Below are 17,741 nucleotides of genomic sequence, written 5' to 3' on the forward strand. Positions count from 1 at the left end.
ACAAGCTGCAGCCACATATATATACTTCACTCCCCACACACACCATCCCTTCCAATAAGATGGCACTGGTTATACTGGGGCTCACCCATACAGCCGATGGGTCGGCTGGTGCCAGAGGGTACCTAGCTGATGGCCTGGGGAGGCACCTATACCACCCATGGTCCTAAGTTCACAGCGGGCTGTTAGCGTCGTGTGCAGCTGCAGGGCTGCCTTTCCAGCTGCGGCAATGGTGTTACGTGTCCGTCCACCTCGATTCCACAGCCAAATGTCTAGCCACTGCCCACTACTCTCCCCAGCCCTGGCAGAAGCCCCCCGGCCAGCAGCACAACTGTAAGCAAACCATGGTGATGTTGGACACTTTCCGTACTCCTTCCCTCTCCCTCAGCAGCCACGACGCCAGCTTCACTATTTTTAAAAGCACAAGTCAACCCCGCCGTCGGGAATCTGGCCCATCAGAGGCGGAGCATCGTGGAGGCTCCAGAGAATACTAGGTTGGGCCGGCTAATGATATGCCAATGGTGTTTATTGTCCGTGTGTTGTGGACCGCATTGACACCGCTGTCGAGGTGACGGAGAATTGCGATTTGGCGTTCATTTTCTGCACTCGCCGCGAATTTGGTGTTGGACCCTATATTCAGCCCAAGTGTAATTCCCTATTTCAGCATTAGCCAATGGAGAATCCCCCCTCTAGATTCGGGAAAGGTTCCTGTTGATTGGAAAATAGCAAATGTAGTTCCTTTATTCAAAAAGGGAGAGAGACAGAAGGCAAGAAACTACAGGGCAGTTAGCTTAACACCTGTCATTGGGAAAATGTCAGCAGCTATTATTAAAGGCATTATAGCAGGGCACTTAGATATGGTAATCAGGCAAAATCAACATGGTTTTATGAAAGGGAAACAATGGGCGGGATTCTCCGAGCCTCCGCACCGAAATTGCTTTCAGCGTGGGGGCGGAGAATAGAGCATCAGACCCGCGATCAGGTCCAACGCCTTCCCGTGATTCTCCGTGGACTGGAGAATCGCCACCAGTCGCACGTGCACGGTCGACGCGGCGCCGGTTGGGGCCATTGAAAGAGGCCCCCGTGGCGATTCACCACCGGCAGCTGCCCGCGTTCCCGCTGGCGTGGCTCAAACATGGTTCCACCGGCGGGAACTCGGATTAGCGGCTGTGGACCCAGTCCACGGCCGCCCTGGTGGTGGTGGGGGATCCATTGCCGGGGGGGGGGGGGCCTCCAGGACGGCCAGGGTTCTGATCGGGGGCCACCGATTGGCAGGCGAGCGCAATTTGTTTGAGGGGCTATAATGTGGGGGTCCGCCATGTAGCTCGGGCCGCTGCAATAGGCGGCCACCGTGAGCATGCGAGGACCCACGGCCGAGACTGCAGGGCCCTGTATCGGCAGCCGGAGCTTTGTGGAGCACCCCAGGGCCCTTCTAACCCCCTTCAAAATGAAGAATCACTGTGGAGTTTCTCCAGGAAAGTCCAGAGTGATTCACGTCTATTTTCTCGTGGGCGTGGGGACATAGTCCCATTTTCAGAGAATTCCACCCAATGTTCACCAATTTACTGAAGTTCTTTGAAGAAATAACATGTGTTCTGGGTAAAGGGGAACTAGTGGATGGACTGTAATTAGATTTCCAGAAGCCATTTGATAAGGTGCCACATGTAAGGTTATTACGGAAAATAAAAGCTCATGGTGTAGGAGGTAATATGTTGGCAAGGATTGAAGATTGTAGAGCTAACAAGAAACAAAGAATAGGCATCAATGTGTCATAATCTGGTTGCTGGCAAGATGTAACAAGTGGGTGCAGCAGGTATCAGTGCAGGGCGACAACCTTTTACAATTTATATAATTTTTTAAAAATAAATGTAATTCCTTTTTTTTCCAGTTAAGGGGCAATTTAACATGGCCAATTCACCTACCCTGCACCTCTGTTTGGGTTGTGGGGGTGAGACCCACACAGACAAGGGGAGACTGTGCAAACTCCAGACGGACAGTGACCCGGGATGCCATCCAACCCGCACAATTTATCTAAATGACATGGATGAAAGATATGGGGCGGGATTGTCCGAGTCTCCGTGCCACAATCGCACTCGGGCAGGGGTGGAGAATGAGCATTCATGCCGAAATTCAGCACGACGTCGCTCCTGCGATTCTCCGGTCACTAGACAATCGCCACCAATCGCACGTGCGCGGGCGACGAGGCACCGGTCGGGGGTCATTGAAAGAGGCCCCCGCGGTGATTCTCTGTCGGCAGCTGGCTGAGTTCTCGCTGGCATGGTTCGAACATGGTTCCACCCGGCGGGTACTCGGAGTGGCGGCTGCGGGCTGAGTCCACGGCCACCCTGGTGGGGGGCGGCGCAATTAGGGGCCATCGATCGACGGGCACATGTGATCTCAGGGGGTGGGCTCTCTTGTGGGGGCTAGTCCGCTGTGTAGGTCTGCCATGTTGCACGGACCCCCGGTCGGAAGTGCAGGGTCCCCTATCGGCAGCCGGAGCTGCGCGGAACATTCCGGCGCCCTGCTGGACCCCTTCAGGTAAGTGAATCGCTGGGCAAGCGGCCTGTTGGCGCCAGTGTGAAACGCTCCAGTGTTTACGCCAGGGTTAACACTTAGCCGCCGTTTTGGAGAATCCCTCCCATGGTTGCTAAATTTGCTGATGACACAAAGGCAGATAGGAAAGAAAGATCTGAAGGAGACCTAAGGAGGCTACAAAGGGACACAGATAGGTTAAGTGAGTGGACAAAAATCTGGCAAATGGAATATAACGTAGGGAAAAGAATGCAAGAGAACCTCATTATTTAAATGGTGAGAGAATGAGGAGCTCTGAGGTGCCATGGGATCAGGGTGTCCTAATGCATGCATCACAAAAAGCAAGGGCAGCAAGTAATTAAGAATGCTTTTAAATTGTTTATTCAAAGAATATAAAAGTAGGGAGGTTTAGCTTCAGTTGTACAGGGCATTGAGGAGTCACATCTGGAGTACTGTCTGCAGTATCGGTCTCCTCATTTAAGGAAAGGTGTAAACACTTTAGAAATTGTTCAGAGAAGGTTGACGAGAATATTACCTCAATGGGTGGGTTGTCTTCTGAGGAAAGATTGGACAGGTTTGGTTTATATCTGCTGATGTTTAGAACGGTAAGAGCTGACTCAATGAAAACATAAATTATTCTGAGAGGTATTGACAGGGTGGATGTGGGAGAATTTAGAACCAGAGGTCACTGTTTAAAGATAATGGGTTGTCTATTTCAGCCAGAGACAAGGGAGAAATGTTTTCTGCCAGAGTGCTGCGAGGCTCTGAAACTCTCTTCCTCAAAAGGCAGTGGAAGCAGAGAGTCTGTGGGTGGAATTTGTCAGAATAATAGCAGTATCAGCTTCACTCAGAAGTCCGGTGGAGGCAGTTTTCCCGACAAGATCTTGCCACAATTTTCCATATTATTGAATGGGAGCTTGTTTTGCGCCGTCATTGGGAGGGGCAGGGCCTAAACACAGCAGCAAGCCGGGCTTCACCGAAATCAGACGCCATTTTTAAAGGGCACCAAGAACTCAAAGTGTCCAAACTGCCGTGGACATTAGGATAGCCCCAATCTGATTGAGGGCACCCCCGTCCCACCCTCGAACATAAATCACTGGCATGAATCTCCCCTCCACACTACCCCTGAACATAGATCGCCTGCATTAGAATATCAGGGACCTCCCAATGGATCGCTCTATAGGCCTTGCCCCATAGGCCCAACCCCCTAAGAACCACACCCTTACTGGACCTGCCCCCTTCAGGCTCCTCCCCTAGCTCTACCACCCTGATAGTGTGAGGTTGGAAACGCCATGGTGCAGTTCAAGGGCACTGCCCTGCTATGTCCCCGATCTCTCGGGCGACAATAACCCCCCCCAGTCTGTGGTTCCCTGTTTTCTCCCTTCCTCCCTTGTTAAATTGTGGGGTGACTTGCTATCTTTCAATGTTCAGGAACTATTGCAGAATCTATGGAATGATCACCAATGCAGTCAGAATTTCCATAGCTACCCCTTTCAATACTCTACAGTGGCTAGAAGAGCAGGTCAGTGTCTGGAAATTCTGCAGAGAGCATCTCAGATCCTGATTCCCCCAAAGCCTGTCCACCAGCACGGCCCAAATCAGGAGTGTGATGGAATATTCTCCACTTTCCTGGATAAGTGCAGCCCGAACCACATACAATAAGCTCAACACCATCTAGGACAAAGCAGCCCACCTGATTGGCACCCCTTCCACAAACATTTACTCCCTCCACCACTGACAAACAGAGACAACAGTCTGTACAATCGACAAGATGTGCTGCAGCAATGTCTGAAAGTTCTTTTGAAAGTACTTACCAAACCTGTGACCTCTAAAACCGAGAAGGACAAGGACAACAGAAACATGGAAACATCACGACCTGGAAACTGCTCTCCAAGCCGCTCACCATCCTGATTTGGAAATACATTTAGGGCAGAACGGTGGCACAGTGGTAGGGACCCGGGTTTGATTCCTGCCTCGGGTGACTGTGTGGCGTTTGTACATTCTCCCTGTTTCTGCGTGGGTTTCCTCGGGTGCTCTGGTTTCCTCCCACAGTCAAAAGATGTGCAGGTTAGGTGGATTGGCCATGCTAAACTGCCCTCTAGTGTCTGAATGTTAGGTGGTGTTACTGGGATATGGTGGGGATATGGCCCTAGGTAGGGTGCTCTTTTAGAGGGTCAGTGCAGACTTGATGGGATCAATGGCCTCCAACACTGTGAGGAGTCTATAATATATTGCAGTTCCTTTGGTGTCACTGGGTCAAACTCCTTGAACTCCCTCTCTAACAGGGTTGTGGTTGTACCGACACCACATTGACTGTGGCAGTAAAAGAAGAAAGTTTAGTAACACCTTCTCAAGGACAATTAGGGATGGGCAAGAATCTATGGCCTAGCTGAGGAAGCCCACGTCCCATGAATGAAAGTAAACAGCATTTGATGGAGAAAAAACTCTTCTCGTTCCTCTGGGTGATGCTTCCCCAAATACAACAAGAATTTTTTTTCTAGTGTCCATCTGATGTAAAATGATTAATGCAGTTCGGAAAGATATGGTGGAGTATCATGTAAGAGTACCTTTAAGAAATGGGTGTTTATGAATGGGTGCATACATAAATATCGGTAGTTAGAGTACCTTGAAGAAATGGGTCTTTATTACTGCTGTGATGTCAAAGAGGAAGTGGAGCTGGGCTGTATGTCAGCTTTTTACCTTTGTTTTAGGCTGATGCTGCAGGGTGTGGTTTTGTTTAATTTTCAGAGCTGGATAGCTGCAGTCATAGCCAGAAGGTGTATTAGAGTCTCGCTCTGTAATCTAAACACTTTAAATTGATCCTGGTGATTTAAAACAAATAACAGTCGTGACTTTAACCTGATGTGCTTCTGGTAAAAGGTGTTTTTAAGTCTTATGGATGTTGAAAGGAAAGCTTAAAGGATTACTTAGTGTTTTATTTTTTTGGCTGTTGTATTTGAATTGGTTGAGAAGATGTCCACTGTATGTTTCAAAAAGGATAACTTGAGTTCATAGAATAAACATTGTTTTGTTTTAAAAACTACTTTTCCATTTCTGCTGTACCATACCTGTAGAGTGGATTGTGTGCTCCCCATACCACAATCTATGAAAAGTTGTGGGTCAGGTGAACTCCATGATACAGTTTGGGGGTTCTCTAAACCCTGGGCCATAACAAACTGGGGGCTCGAGGGGGATAAAAGTCTATCTATTGGATTGGCTTTGTGAACTCAAAGACAGTGAGGGGTGAGCATATTGTGGTTGCTTTTCAGGTGTGGTATTTTAGTTTAATTAGGGAGTGTGTTGTGAATGATGGCTCTTTCAGAGGTTCTGAAGTTTTTGGGGGTGGAGACGGTCACATGCAGTACCTTACGGACAGAGACTAAAAGCAGACTGTTAGATTTGGCAAAAACATTGCAATAAACGTGACCTGACAAAAATATGAAAAGGTGATGCCAAGTGAGAGTACCTTTAAGAAATGCATGTGTAAGCAATGTACCTTTAAGAAATAGCGCAACTCATATTACTGAAGTGATGTCAGAGGGTGGGGAGAGCTTAGCTCACTTCTGCTTTTAGTTTCAGATTGAGAGAGAAGATCTGAAAAGTGTCTGGCTGGTTAGCTGTGAGCTGTTTGAAAGGAGAAAGCCAGTTTTTGAGGAAAAGAGCTTGGGTGTATCTGGATCTGCTGTGATCTCCTCCATGAAATCTCAGAATCATTTGGGTGATTTAAACTCATAATAGTAATGTATTTTACCTGATGTGTTTCTGTTTAAAGGTGTTAAGTCTTTTGGAGGTTGGAAGGAATATTCTGAGGGATTATTTAGTGTTGTATTATTTTCAGGGTTATCTTTGAAGTTAGGGGTGTTAAGTGATCCAATGTTTATTTGAAAGTTTAAGTTGAATTCAATGAATAAACATTGTTTTGTGTTTAAAAACCGACGTGTCCATAATTGCAAAACCACACTGTGTGCTTCCAAAGCAACAATCCATTAAAGGAGGAGGTTGGTTGGACTCAATGATACATTTCGGGATTCTGAAAATGCCTCTCCCCATAACAGTGAGGTAATTATGGTGGTGGCTAGGCATTTAAAGTTACCTGAGATACAGTTTGACACATTGGAAATGGCAAAAATTAAGTTAAAAATTAAACAAATGGAACATGAGAAAGAAAGAAAGCAGCTTGAATATGAAAAAGAGAGGGAGAAAAAAGAAAGGGAGAGAGAAAGAGAGAAGGAAGAGAGAGAGAAGAAAGGAAAACAGAATAAATAGCCCCAGCAGAAAAAAAAGAAAGAGAAAGGGAGATACAGATCAGGAAAAAAGATAAAGAGAGAGAGTTTGAACTTCAGAAAATGGCCATGAAACATGACAGTCAATTAAAATTGACAGACATAAAGGGAAATGTAAAGTGATGAGGATAGTGAGAAAGAGCTTCATAGTCGAAGGCTTGGTGGGAATCTATTTAAAATGTTCAAGCATTGCTAAGGTTTGATGAGAAGAAGGTAGAAGCCTTTTTCGTTTCATTTGAGAAGGTAGCTAAACAAATGAAATGGCCAAGAACATGTGGGTATTACTGATTCAAACAAAGCTGGTACGTAGGGCTAGTGATGTGTTTGCATCATGACTGGAGGAGGTATCTGGGGCATATGAGGAGGTGACAAAATCCATCTTAGGTGCATATGAACTAGTGTCTGAAGCCTCCAGACAAAGGTTTCGAAATTTAAAGAAAGAATTTGGTCAAACATACATGGAGTTTGAAAGGATCAAGCAGAGTAATTTTGATAGGTGGATAAGGGCTTTGAAAATAGACCAAACGTATGAAGCTCTCAAAGAAATTATACTTTTGGAGGAATTGAAAAATTCAATTCCTGATGTAGTGAGAACTCATGTGGAAGAGCAGAGGGTTAAAACTGCGAGATTAGCAGCAGAAATGGCAGATGATTATGAATTAGTTCATAAATCAAAATTTGGTTTCCGACATCAGTTTCAGCCTGTGAGGGATAGAAATTGGGAACATGAGAAATACTCAGGTGGTAAAGGTAAAGGTGATCTGATGGGCGATAATAAGGAGAGTGTACCTCAGATTAAAAACGAAATCCAGGAGGGTGGAAAAGAAATGAAAAACTTCAAATGTTGTCACTGTAATAAACTGGGCCATGTAAAGTCACAGTGTTGGTGGTTGAAGAAAAGCACTGGGAAGGCTGATGTGGTAAAACAGGATAAGACAGGGTTTGTTAAAGTGGTAAAGGAAATCGCAAGTGAAGCGAAAAAGGTGCAAAAGATTGTACAGCCTGATCAAGAGGCGATCAATAAGAAGGTGCCAGTTCTCTTTGAAGAATTTACTAATGTGGGTAAAGTTTACTCATGTGTATCAGGAGAAGCAGGTAAAGAAGTCACAATTTTAAGAGATATGGGAGCTAGTCAATTTTTAATGGTAAGAGATGAGTATTTATGTAGTTTGGGAAGAATGTTGGCAGAATAGGTGGTGATATGTGGAATTCAGGGTGAGAGAAGTAGTGTTCCATTATATAAGGTAAGGTTGGAAAGTCCAGTGAAGAGTGGTGAAGTGTTAGTAGGAGTATTAGAGAAACTATCTTGTCCAGGAATATAGTTTATCTTGGGTAATGATATAGCTGGATCACAGGTGGGAGTGATGCCTACTGTGGTGAATAAGCCAGTGGAAAATCAGACAGCTGAAGTGTTGAAGGACGAATGTCTTGGGATATTTCTGGATTGTGTGGTAACAAGGTTGCAAAGTCACAGGTGAAGACAAGAGGAGAAATCAAACAGTGAAGATGATGTTGATATGCAATTATCAGAAACGATTTTTGATCAGATGATTGAAAAAGAACAAGAACAGCTGGAGGACGAGGCAGATATTTTTAGTTCAGGAAAATTGGCGGAGTTGCAACAGAAAGGTATAGAAACAAAACGGATGTGTCAGAAAACGTACACGGAAGAGGAATCTGCGTGTATACCCGCGTGTTATTACCGTAAAAGTAATGTTTTAATGCGAAAATGGAGACTTTTACACATGCAGACAGATGAAAAGTGGGCAGATATTCATCAAGTAGTATTGCTGGTAGGGTATAGAAAGGAGCTGTTGCCAGTTGTGCATGAGGTACCAGTGGAAGGTCATTTGGGAATAAGGAAAACTCAAGCTAAAATCCAGAAACATTTTTATTGGCCTGGACTACATAGAGATGTAGTTAAATTTTGTCGATCATGTCACACATGTCAAGTGATAGGGAAACCTCAAGCAGTGACAAAACCAGTGCCCCTAATACCCATTCCAGCATTTGAGGAACATTTTACAAGGGTCCTAATTGATTGTGTAGGACCGCTTCCTGAAACAAAAGGTGTAATCAATATCTTTTGACTATAATGGATGTGTCTTCTAAGTTTCCAGAGACCATTCCAGTATTCAATATTACAGCTAAAAAGATTGTGAAGGAGTTGCTTAAATTCTTTACTAGAAATGGACTACCCACAGAAATACAACCGGATCAAGGATCGAATTGTACCTCAATGTTATTCAAAGAAGTTATGGATAACTTAGGAATCAAACAATTTAAATCAACTGGATACCATCCAGAATCACAGGGGCCATTAGAAAGGTGGCAACAGACATTAAAGACAATGTTGAGGGCTTATTGTCAAGATTATCCAGAGGTTTGGAATAAATTAATTCCATTTCTACTGTTTGCAATTAGGGATGCACCTATGAATCAACCAAATTTAGTCCTTTTGAACTAATTTTTGATCATGAGTTAAGAGGACCACTTAAATTGATTAAGGAAAAATTGGTGAGTGAGAAATCGGAAATTACATTATTGGATTAAATGTCAAATTTCAGGGAACAATTAAATAGAGCAGGTGAATTGGCTAGACAACATTTATAAGTTGCACAAAATGTGATGAAACGGGTAGCTGACAAGAAATCCAAAGTTCATTGTTTTGCCAGTGGAGATAAAGTTTTAACAATGTTACCAGTGGTAGGTAAGCCTTTAAAAGCTAGGTTTTGTGGACCTTATCAGTTTGAAAGGAAATTAAGTGAGGTGCATTATGTGGTTAAAAACACCAGATAGATGGAAGACTCACCGAGTGTGTCATGTGTATATGCTTAAAAGGTACTTTGAAAGGGAAGGAGAGCAAAAGGAGGAGGTTTTAATGATTCTCATTCAAAGTGATGAACCAAATCCAGATGACTGTGAATTTGACATACCTCAAATTAAATTGTAAAATCAGGATGTGCTTAAAAATTGGGATAAATTGTTGCGTTTCCTTCCAGAGGAAAAACAAACTGACCTGAAAGAGTGATTGATATCAGATGGGCACGTTTGTGGAGATAAATTGGGAAGTACTAAAATGGCTATACATGATGTTGATGTGGGAAATGCTGTTCCAAGCAAACAACATCCGTACAGACGTAACCCTTGAAAATTGGCACAGGTTAACAAAGAGATTGAATGAAAATGAATGAAAATCGCTTATTGTCACAAGTAGGCTTCAATGAAGTTACTGTGAAAAGCCCCTAGTCGCCACATTCCAGCGCCTGTTCGGGGAGGCTGGTATGGGAATTGAACCGTGCTGCTGGCCTGCCTTGGTCAGCTTTAAAAGCCAGCGATTTTGCCAAGTGTGCTAAACCATCCCCTGCTGAGATTGAGAGTATACTTAAAAATGGCACAATTGAAGTGTGTTGCAGCCAATGGAGCTCACCCATAGTGCTGGTACCTAAACCAGACGGTACCCATTGGTTGTGTGTAGACTATAGAAAGGTTAATGCAGTCACAAGAACGGACTGTTATCCTTTCCCACATTCGGAAGATTGCATTGAGAAAGTGGGACAATTAGTTCTTATTTCCAAACTGGATTTACTTAAACATTACCTTTATCCGAAAGAGCGAAGGAGATTTCAACTTTTGTAACTCCAGATGATATATACCAATTCAAAGTTATGCCATTGGGCATGAAAATCGCCCCAGCCACATTTCAACGTAACTAACAAAGTTGATTCAGGATTTCCCAATTGTGCGGTATACATCGACGATCTGGTAATTTTCACCCAGACTTGGAAAGAACATGTGAAACATCTAATGGAGTTATTTTATCGACTTCAGGAGGCGGGTTTGGTGGTAGACCTAGCCAAAAGTGAATTTGAAAAGCCCAAGTCACTTTCCTTGAGGCGTTTTCGATACCCTCGAGTCAAAGGGACATAGTGCGATTTCCTGGCATGAGTGGATTTGATCGAAAATGGACGTGCTGAAGAAACATCGAAAATTTCAGTGGACAGCGGAGTGTCAGCAGGCATTTGACTGCCTGAAAGCTGTGATAACCAATACTCCTGTGTTGGAGAATTACAAGGGACTCTGTGATCAGGTTGAACTAAAGTATCTGACTTTAAGAGAATGGATGGATCATGCAGAGGAATGGATGGATCATGCAGAGGCCTTCGTGTTCAAAGAGACTGTCAATTGAGAAGGATTTCAGTTGAACGAAGACAAATTCAAAGAAAAATGGACTATATTATTATACCTGTTTGCGTGTGTTGGTTTTTGAAACGAAAAAGTATATTTACTGTGTGCATTTCTTAAAGTGAAAAGGTGAAAAATGAAACCATCTTGAAGTTGATGGGTTTTTATTTTCTTGGGGGGAGGTGTCATGTGAGAGTACCTTTAAGAAATGGTTATTTGCAAATGGATGTGTATATAAATATCTGTAGTGAGAGTAGCTTTATGAAATGGGTGTTTATTACTGCAGTGATGTCAGAGAGGGGCTGGGCTCCCCATCTCTATTTTACTTTTGTTTTAGTCTGTTTGCTGCATGGTGTGGTTTAGTTTTGTTTTCAGAGCTGGGTAGCTGCAGTCACAGCCAGTATTAGAGTCTCTCTCTGTAATTTAAAGACTGTAAATCGATCCTGGTGATTTAAAACTAATAACAGTAGTGACTTTAACCTGATGTGCTTCTGGTAAAAGGTGTTTTACGTCTTATGGATGTTAAAAGGAAATCGTAAAGGATTACCTGGTGTTGTATTTTTTTGGGGGTTATATTTGAATTGATGGTTGCTAAGATGTTCGCTGTATGTATTAAAAAGGTTAACTGGAGTTCATAGTATAAACATTGTTTGTTACAAAAAATACTTTTCCATTTCTGCTTTACCATCCCTGTAGAGTGGGCTGTGTGCTCCCCACTCCACAATCTATCAAAATTTGTGGGTCAGGTGAACTCCATGCTCCACTCTGAACCCTGGTCTATAACAGGAGGAACCAAACAGAGTAACCTATGGTAACAACTGCCACAACAGGTGTGAGGAGCAATTCTTTCCCCAGTAGTCAGCGACTGATGGTAAAATGAGAGCGGGAATGTCCTACCTGTTCATAATCCTGAGCCCAAGAGTCATAAAAATTCACTTGTTCTTCCACTTCCATTTTGCCGTATAAAGTGATTAGGTTCTTGGTGGCTGCAGCCACGTCAATTCTAGAATTTTCCATCTGTGGAACAAAGAATACGAGGCAGTAAATTGAGGGTTGGAATCAAACATCCCATCAAAATTCCTGTCATTCTCAATGGAAAGAATTGGAATGAGTCGGGAGCATCCAGCCTGTGCAAAATGTGCAGTTTGTTTCAGCGTTGATTCAGAATGCATTTGGAATCAGAACATTACCTTGAGATCTGACATTAATGTTAACTTGACTGCGCCAAAGAGAATATTCACATTGCTGTGGCAGTCCCCACCTGCTGCCTACACTCATAGACCCTCAGTGTGAACTCCCACAATGTCCATACATTCAACTCCCAGTGAGAAAAGGAAGACACAAGGCATACGATGGCGTTCTGACTGATCATTAATTGAGATCTGACCACACCAGTGAAACTGCTATGCCATCTGCAATGATATTGATGAATACAGGGAGCGTGATTCTCTGATCTTGAGGCTAATTGATTGCGTAGGAACACTTCCTGAAACAAAAAGTGTAATCGGTAGGCTCCGATCGCGTGCCAGGCCATACCAGAGGTCCCTCCCAGGGTCGGAACCCCCTCCCCCAACCAGGCCACCCCCGGATGCATGCATGCCGAGGTCCCGCCGGGTAAGACCAGATGAGAATGGAGCCGGCAAGACTCGGACTTTTTTGCGTGGCCGCCCAGCCCATCCCAGGTGAAGAATCGCTGGGAGGGGGTGATGACCGGCGCCGGCGCTAACTGCGCCGGCGCCGATTCTCTGCTCTCCGGAGAATCAGCGGACCGGCATCAGGGCGGCGTCACACGAGTCACGTCTGTCCCGGTGATTCTCCGGGGCATTTCTTTTTGGGGCGGGTAAAATGGAAACGGAACAACGCAGAAAACACAGTCTGCAGTTTTATGAGTCTTGAGAAGAGCTTTGGGGAATGGAAAGAAATGTCAATGAAGCGTGAACAACTGACTGGTCAGAACAGAAAGGTTCAACGCTGGAAATCGCGATTGAAAAGTGCAGATCGAAAGAAAAAAATAACATTGACTTGTTACCAAGAAAAAACACCGAAATCCACGTTAAAATGGCATCTGAGCACATTTTAAAGTCCCCAGGCAACAAAAGACGCAAATCTGCTTCTGCGCATACGCAGGAAACTGCAGCCGCGCATGCGCAATTGAAAAAAGACGTTTTGGGCACAGGTCATTCTGCGCAAGCCGTGCATGCGCAATCGGAAGAAGATCAAACACTGTTCGAAGATGGATCTGCGCATACGCAAGCCACGCATATGCAGTTCAACAAAAAGAACGCACAGTTTGAAGATGGATCTACGTATGCGCAAGGCGCGCATGCGCAGTTTACGAAAAAGCACACAGTAATGGAAACCAATTTGCGCATGCGCAATCAAATCCTACGCTTTGCCTCACGAGTGTCATGACATTAGAAGACTCAGACCACATCCACTTAAAGGGGAAATGCCCAAAAATCACAAGCAAGACTATTAAAGGCACAAAACCAAAATATTCAACCTCAAAAGGCACAACATTGCCTGAACTTCGACCAGCAGTTGAAAGTAACTTTTGCAGCACCCTGGAACAAGAAATTTACACCACCCAAAGTGAAGAGCACAATGACAAATCTGAAACCAAAGAAGATGATTTGTTCATGAACATGAAGAGGACAAATCTGAAACAAATAAAGATGATGTGTTCATCGAACAATACTACTCAGACATTGCTGAATTATTTGGATATGATCATAAAAACATCAGCAACATGGTTGAAAAGCTCAACACGACTCTACTCATGGTAGATTAATCCAATACCATGATGCAATGGCAGATCATCGATACATTGGATGACAGCAACCTGTCAAATACCGAAGAAGAAAACAATGCCACACAGTGAGTACTGACTGACTCCGTTGAGAGAGCACAGATTGACTCCACAGAGAAAACACTGCATGACTCCACAGAGAGAGCGCTGAAAGACTCCACAAAGAGAGCGATGCAAGCCTCCACAGACAGCTCTTTGACAGACTCCAAAATGGAAGCAACTAAAGACTCCATTGTGAAATTCATGCATGAACAAGGCGATGAAGGTCTATCCACCGTATCTGAGCAACCATAAGCATACTATGAAAGTCTGCCAAGCTCATGTGAAAAGCAAGAAGACAGTGTAAGTCTGCACACTGTTTGTGAGACAAGTGACGAAGAAATCACAGTTCCCAGAAAAGATGCACAAGATCACAGTGAGACTGACAGATCTCAGCTCGTCTGTACAAAAGAACTTGGCAATCAAAGCACAACCACTCATGAAACTAGTGAGACCGCATCAATTAAAACCTCATCTACTCTTGACAACTGACAAGAAACTGAAATCTTGACGATGTTGACTCCCGAAGAGGAGCACCAAGAGATCACAGATGAAGAAGATCAACCAGAATTGACTTCAGAAGAGGAGCACCAAGGAAGCAAAGAGGAATCAAATCAACTACAAATGACTGATGTCACCAAGATCAATGCAACATCAGATCATTCTCACAATCCTCAAGAAGATACGCTCAATGAAACATCAGATATCACAAAGGACAATGAAACCAATAACTTTGAGAATGACTCAAATTATCCACATGGAACAGTCATTGAGCTCAACAAGAACAACAAAGACCACAAGAAGCACAACAGAAACAAGAACAAAAACTGCAAGCACAAGAACAAAAACTACAAGAACAACAACAAAAGCAACAACAAGAAGCACAACAAAAACAACAACAGCAACAACAAGCATGACAAAAACAACAAGTACAAAAATGAAAACGACAAAAACAGAAACAACAAGCGTAACAAAAACAACAAGTACAATGAAAAGAACAAAGGCAGAAATGACAGAAACAACAACAATGAAACAACAACCTGTACAACATGGTATAACTCTGCACATGAAGGACAATGCAACAGCACACTCCAAAACAATGACAAGGGCACAAACATACCATGGCATGACAACAAATCTCACAATTTCACATTTGCTCCAGAACAAACAAGCACACCAGCTTTCAAGCAGATGACACACTAAATCAATACCACAATCATAGGAAAGAGTCCACGTCAGTCAACATCAATGGTCCGACCATTCGAACACCTCATGCTGACTTGTTGGTTACTGAAACACAAGAACACTACTGATGACATTCGCAAAGAAATTACAATGTCAACATCACCGAGCCACCAACAGAAGAAACAAAACTCAACCGAATAAATTCATAAAGTTGGACTCACTAATTTTTTAATTAAGATTGGACGCATAAATATTAATTAGCTTTGTATAGTCATCAATATCATCACAACTTGTACATATCATCATTTATCTTCCTGTCTTGTACAATTTTCTTTAACAAAGTACAGAAAATATGAAAAAGGAAAAAGGGGGATGTAGTGAAATGCATCACAGTATATACACAAGGGGTTAATATAAATACACTACAATTAAGTAACCACTAGAGGGAGCACCAGAGATGTGTATAATAGACAAAACAGGAAGTCGAGGGGCACTCTTCACAGGAACTGCAGCTGGTGAGCAGGACACAGAGAGACAGCTCAGATGTAACATATAGTATAAGTCCTGGAGAGAGAACAAACTCACATAATAAAGCAATTACTTCAACTGTAAGACTACGAGCTTTATTGAGACACAAAGAATCATGCATGTGGAATGGAGGGGACCAGACTGTTCCCATGTACACACCCTAAATATCCCATGCTTTATTCTGGTTTTAGTAATACTTGCTTACTCTGCAGCGTCATTGGGTAGCGCATTCATCTGTTAGCGTGTCCTTCAGTCACACTCATGGCCGCAATTGTGCTATTTCCCCATTTAAATGCTTCGTTCCCCCATGATATGGTTTGTATGATTCAGTTGCGTTCCAATAAATGTTGAATTTTGTCACCTCTGCTGTTCACCAGTGAGTTCCCATCACGTAGCTTGATTGCATTCACGACAAGTTGACACTTGATTCAATAGCAGGCAGCCCCTGCCTGCACATGGTTCTGCTCCCAACACACTGGCCATTTCTGACACCTGGCCATGGGGAAATAAAAAGCCGACCAGTGTGACGCCTGTTGTGGGTTTTGTTTTGAGAATTGGTCACTGTTGACAGATGGATCCCACACAGGAATGTTTGCTGCGATGATGTATCACAAAAATGTTTCATACTGTTGAAATGTACTTTTATAAATTTAGTGATTACACCCCCCCACCCCCCACAAAACAAAGCCTGTTTTAATCTTACAAATAATTGAGAGATGTAAACATGGTGGACAGTCCAGCCAGCAAGGAGAAATCCCAACAGATTATCAATGTTTCCACACCTACTGCTGTTGTTACTTCATTTTACAACCTGTATAAAATCCCACAGAACGAAGAATTAAAGTATTACGTGAAGCTGCAGAGCAAACCCTGACATTCCTGATCTCAGATCAATAATTTCTTAGAAATGTGAGCAGTGCTGGATGGAACAATCATGTTCTTTTATCGCTTTCCAAGTTCCAAATGCTTTCTGCCCGCTGCACCTTCTCTCTCTCTGGCCAAGCTGCAAAACGTGTTCCAAAACATTATGTTTACAATCAAAAATCGCAATTAAAAGCAAGAGCGGAATAAATACAAGACACAAATAAAGTTCAAGGTGAGTTGGCAGGTGAAACCAAAGACAAAATGCTGGAAAGTCTCAGCAGGTCTGACAGTATCTGTAGGGAGAGAAAAGAGCTCACATTTCAAGTCCAGATGACCCTTTATCAAAGCCCTTTGGCAGGTTTTTACACGATGGCAGGAGCAGATACTGGAAGATGTCGGTGGAAGAAGCCTGAAATTCAATGGAATGTTGTTGGCTGAAAATGAAACAAAGCTGGGTCAGCAGGAGACAAGGCCTAATTCTGATTGGAGTGAGATCGTGAGGACTAAGCAGGCTTACCTGTCACGTTAAAGGTAAGAGAATGTGGCGCGGGTCCTGATGTTCAGCCGGTTGGCAAATGTGGATTCAGACAAAAAAAAGTTTGAAAAACGCTGCTAATTCACCTGGAGCAGTAGTTCCCAACCCTTTATACGTTAAGGCACACCTTCATACCACAAAAATAATTGAGGCACGCCTTCTATTTCTCCAACTAAGTTGCTCTCTTTAAAAAGCTTGTTAGCATGAAAACCTAAAAACATGTCAAGCAACAATTTATAACAATTTCCATTAGTTTAAGAAGTTTACAATGAAAGCCTTTGTGATGGAGATCACACTGTCTGCAGAATTTTGTTTAGAATAAAGACAGGTTTAAGCAACAGAAATTAATACATCAAGTATTTTAATTCAAAGTGGAATAAAACCACTTCAGCAGAAAGATCTTTCAAAAGTCTTCAGATTCAAAAACTTTAGCTTGTCCAGAGGATCATTAAGCCAACCCAGAAAAATGCAGGATAAGAACGATCCTTGAATTGACAGCCCGAAAAATCTTCCTGCATTTAGAACCACAAGCTAGAACATGGGAAGGTATATTGAAGACAGCAAGTACAATCAATTAAGAAAACTTCCTTCCCAGCTGTATAACTTTTGACATTTAAGATAATGCTATTTAGAATAGTGGCTACCTGAGCATCTACATATCTAAGAATTTTGACACATTGAAAATAGACAGAAGTAGAGGTGTGCTTCTAACAACCCCTTGTCAGACCATATATCTCAGACACCTGACATTCAAGCAGACACTGAGATCATTAAATCCCATCTT

The 17,741-nt window shown here is 43.3% G+C and overlaps 1 protein-coding gene across 4 annotated transcripts in view; it reads right to left on the reverse strand.

Moving 5' to 3' along the window:
• The window catches only part of LOC119978900 (methyltransferase-like protein 27), a 62,497-nt gene extending 45,416 nt beyond the window's left edge, over positions 1 to 17,081 (reverse strand). The window contains exons 1-3 of one of the 4 annotated variants that reach the window (XM_038820830.1): positions 16,940 to 17,071; positions 16,740 to 16,831; positions 11,895 to 12,014 (exon numbers count right to left, since the gene is read on the reverse strand). In XM_038820830.1, the coding sequence (XP_038676758.1) occupies positions 11,895 to 12,014 (120 nt within the window). In that variant the 5' untranslated portion in view covers positions 16,740 to 16,831; positions 16,940 to 17,071. Of the gene's footprint in view, positions 1 to 11,894; positions 12,015 to 12,187; positions 12,388 to 15,056; positions 15,081 to 16,739; positions 16,832 to 16,939 lie in introns of those variants that run through there. The other 3 variants (XM_038820829.1, XM_038820828.1, XM_038820827.1) reach the window with 3 other exon arrangements.
• Positions 17,082 to 17,741: the final 660 nt, after the last annotated feature.

Source organism: Scyliorhinus canicula, chromosome 15 (assembly GCF_902713615.1).
Source record: "Scyliorhinus canicula chromosome 15, sScyCan1.1, whole genome shotgun sequence".
Taxonomy (NCBI): domain Eukaryota; kingdom Metazoa; phylum Chordata; class Chondrichthyes; order Carcharhiniformes; family Scyliorhinidae; genus Scyliorhinus; species Scyliorhinus canicula.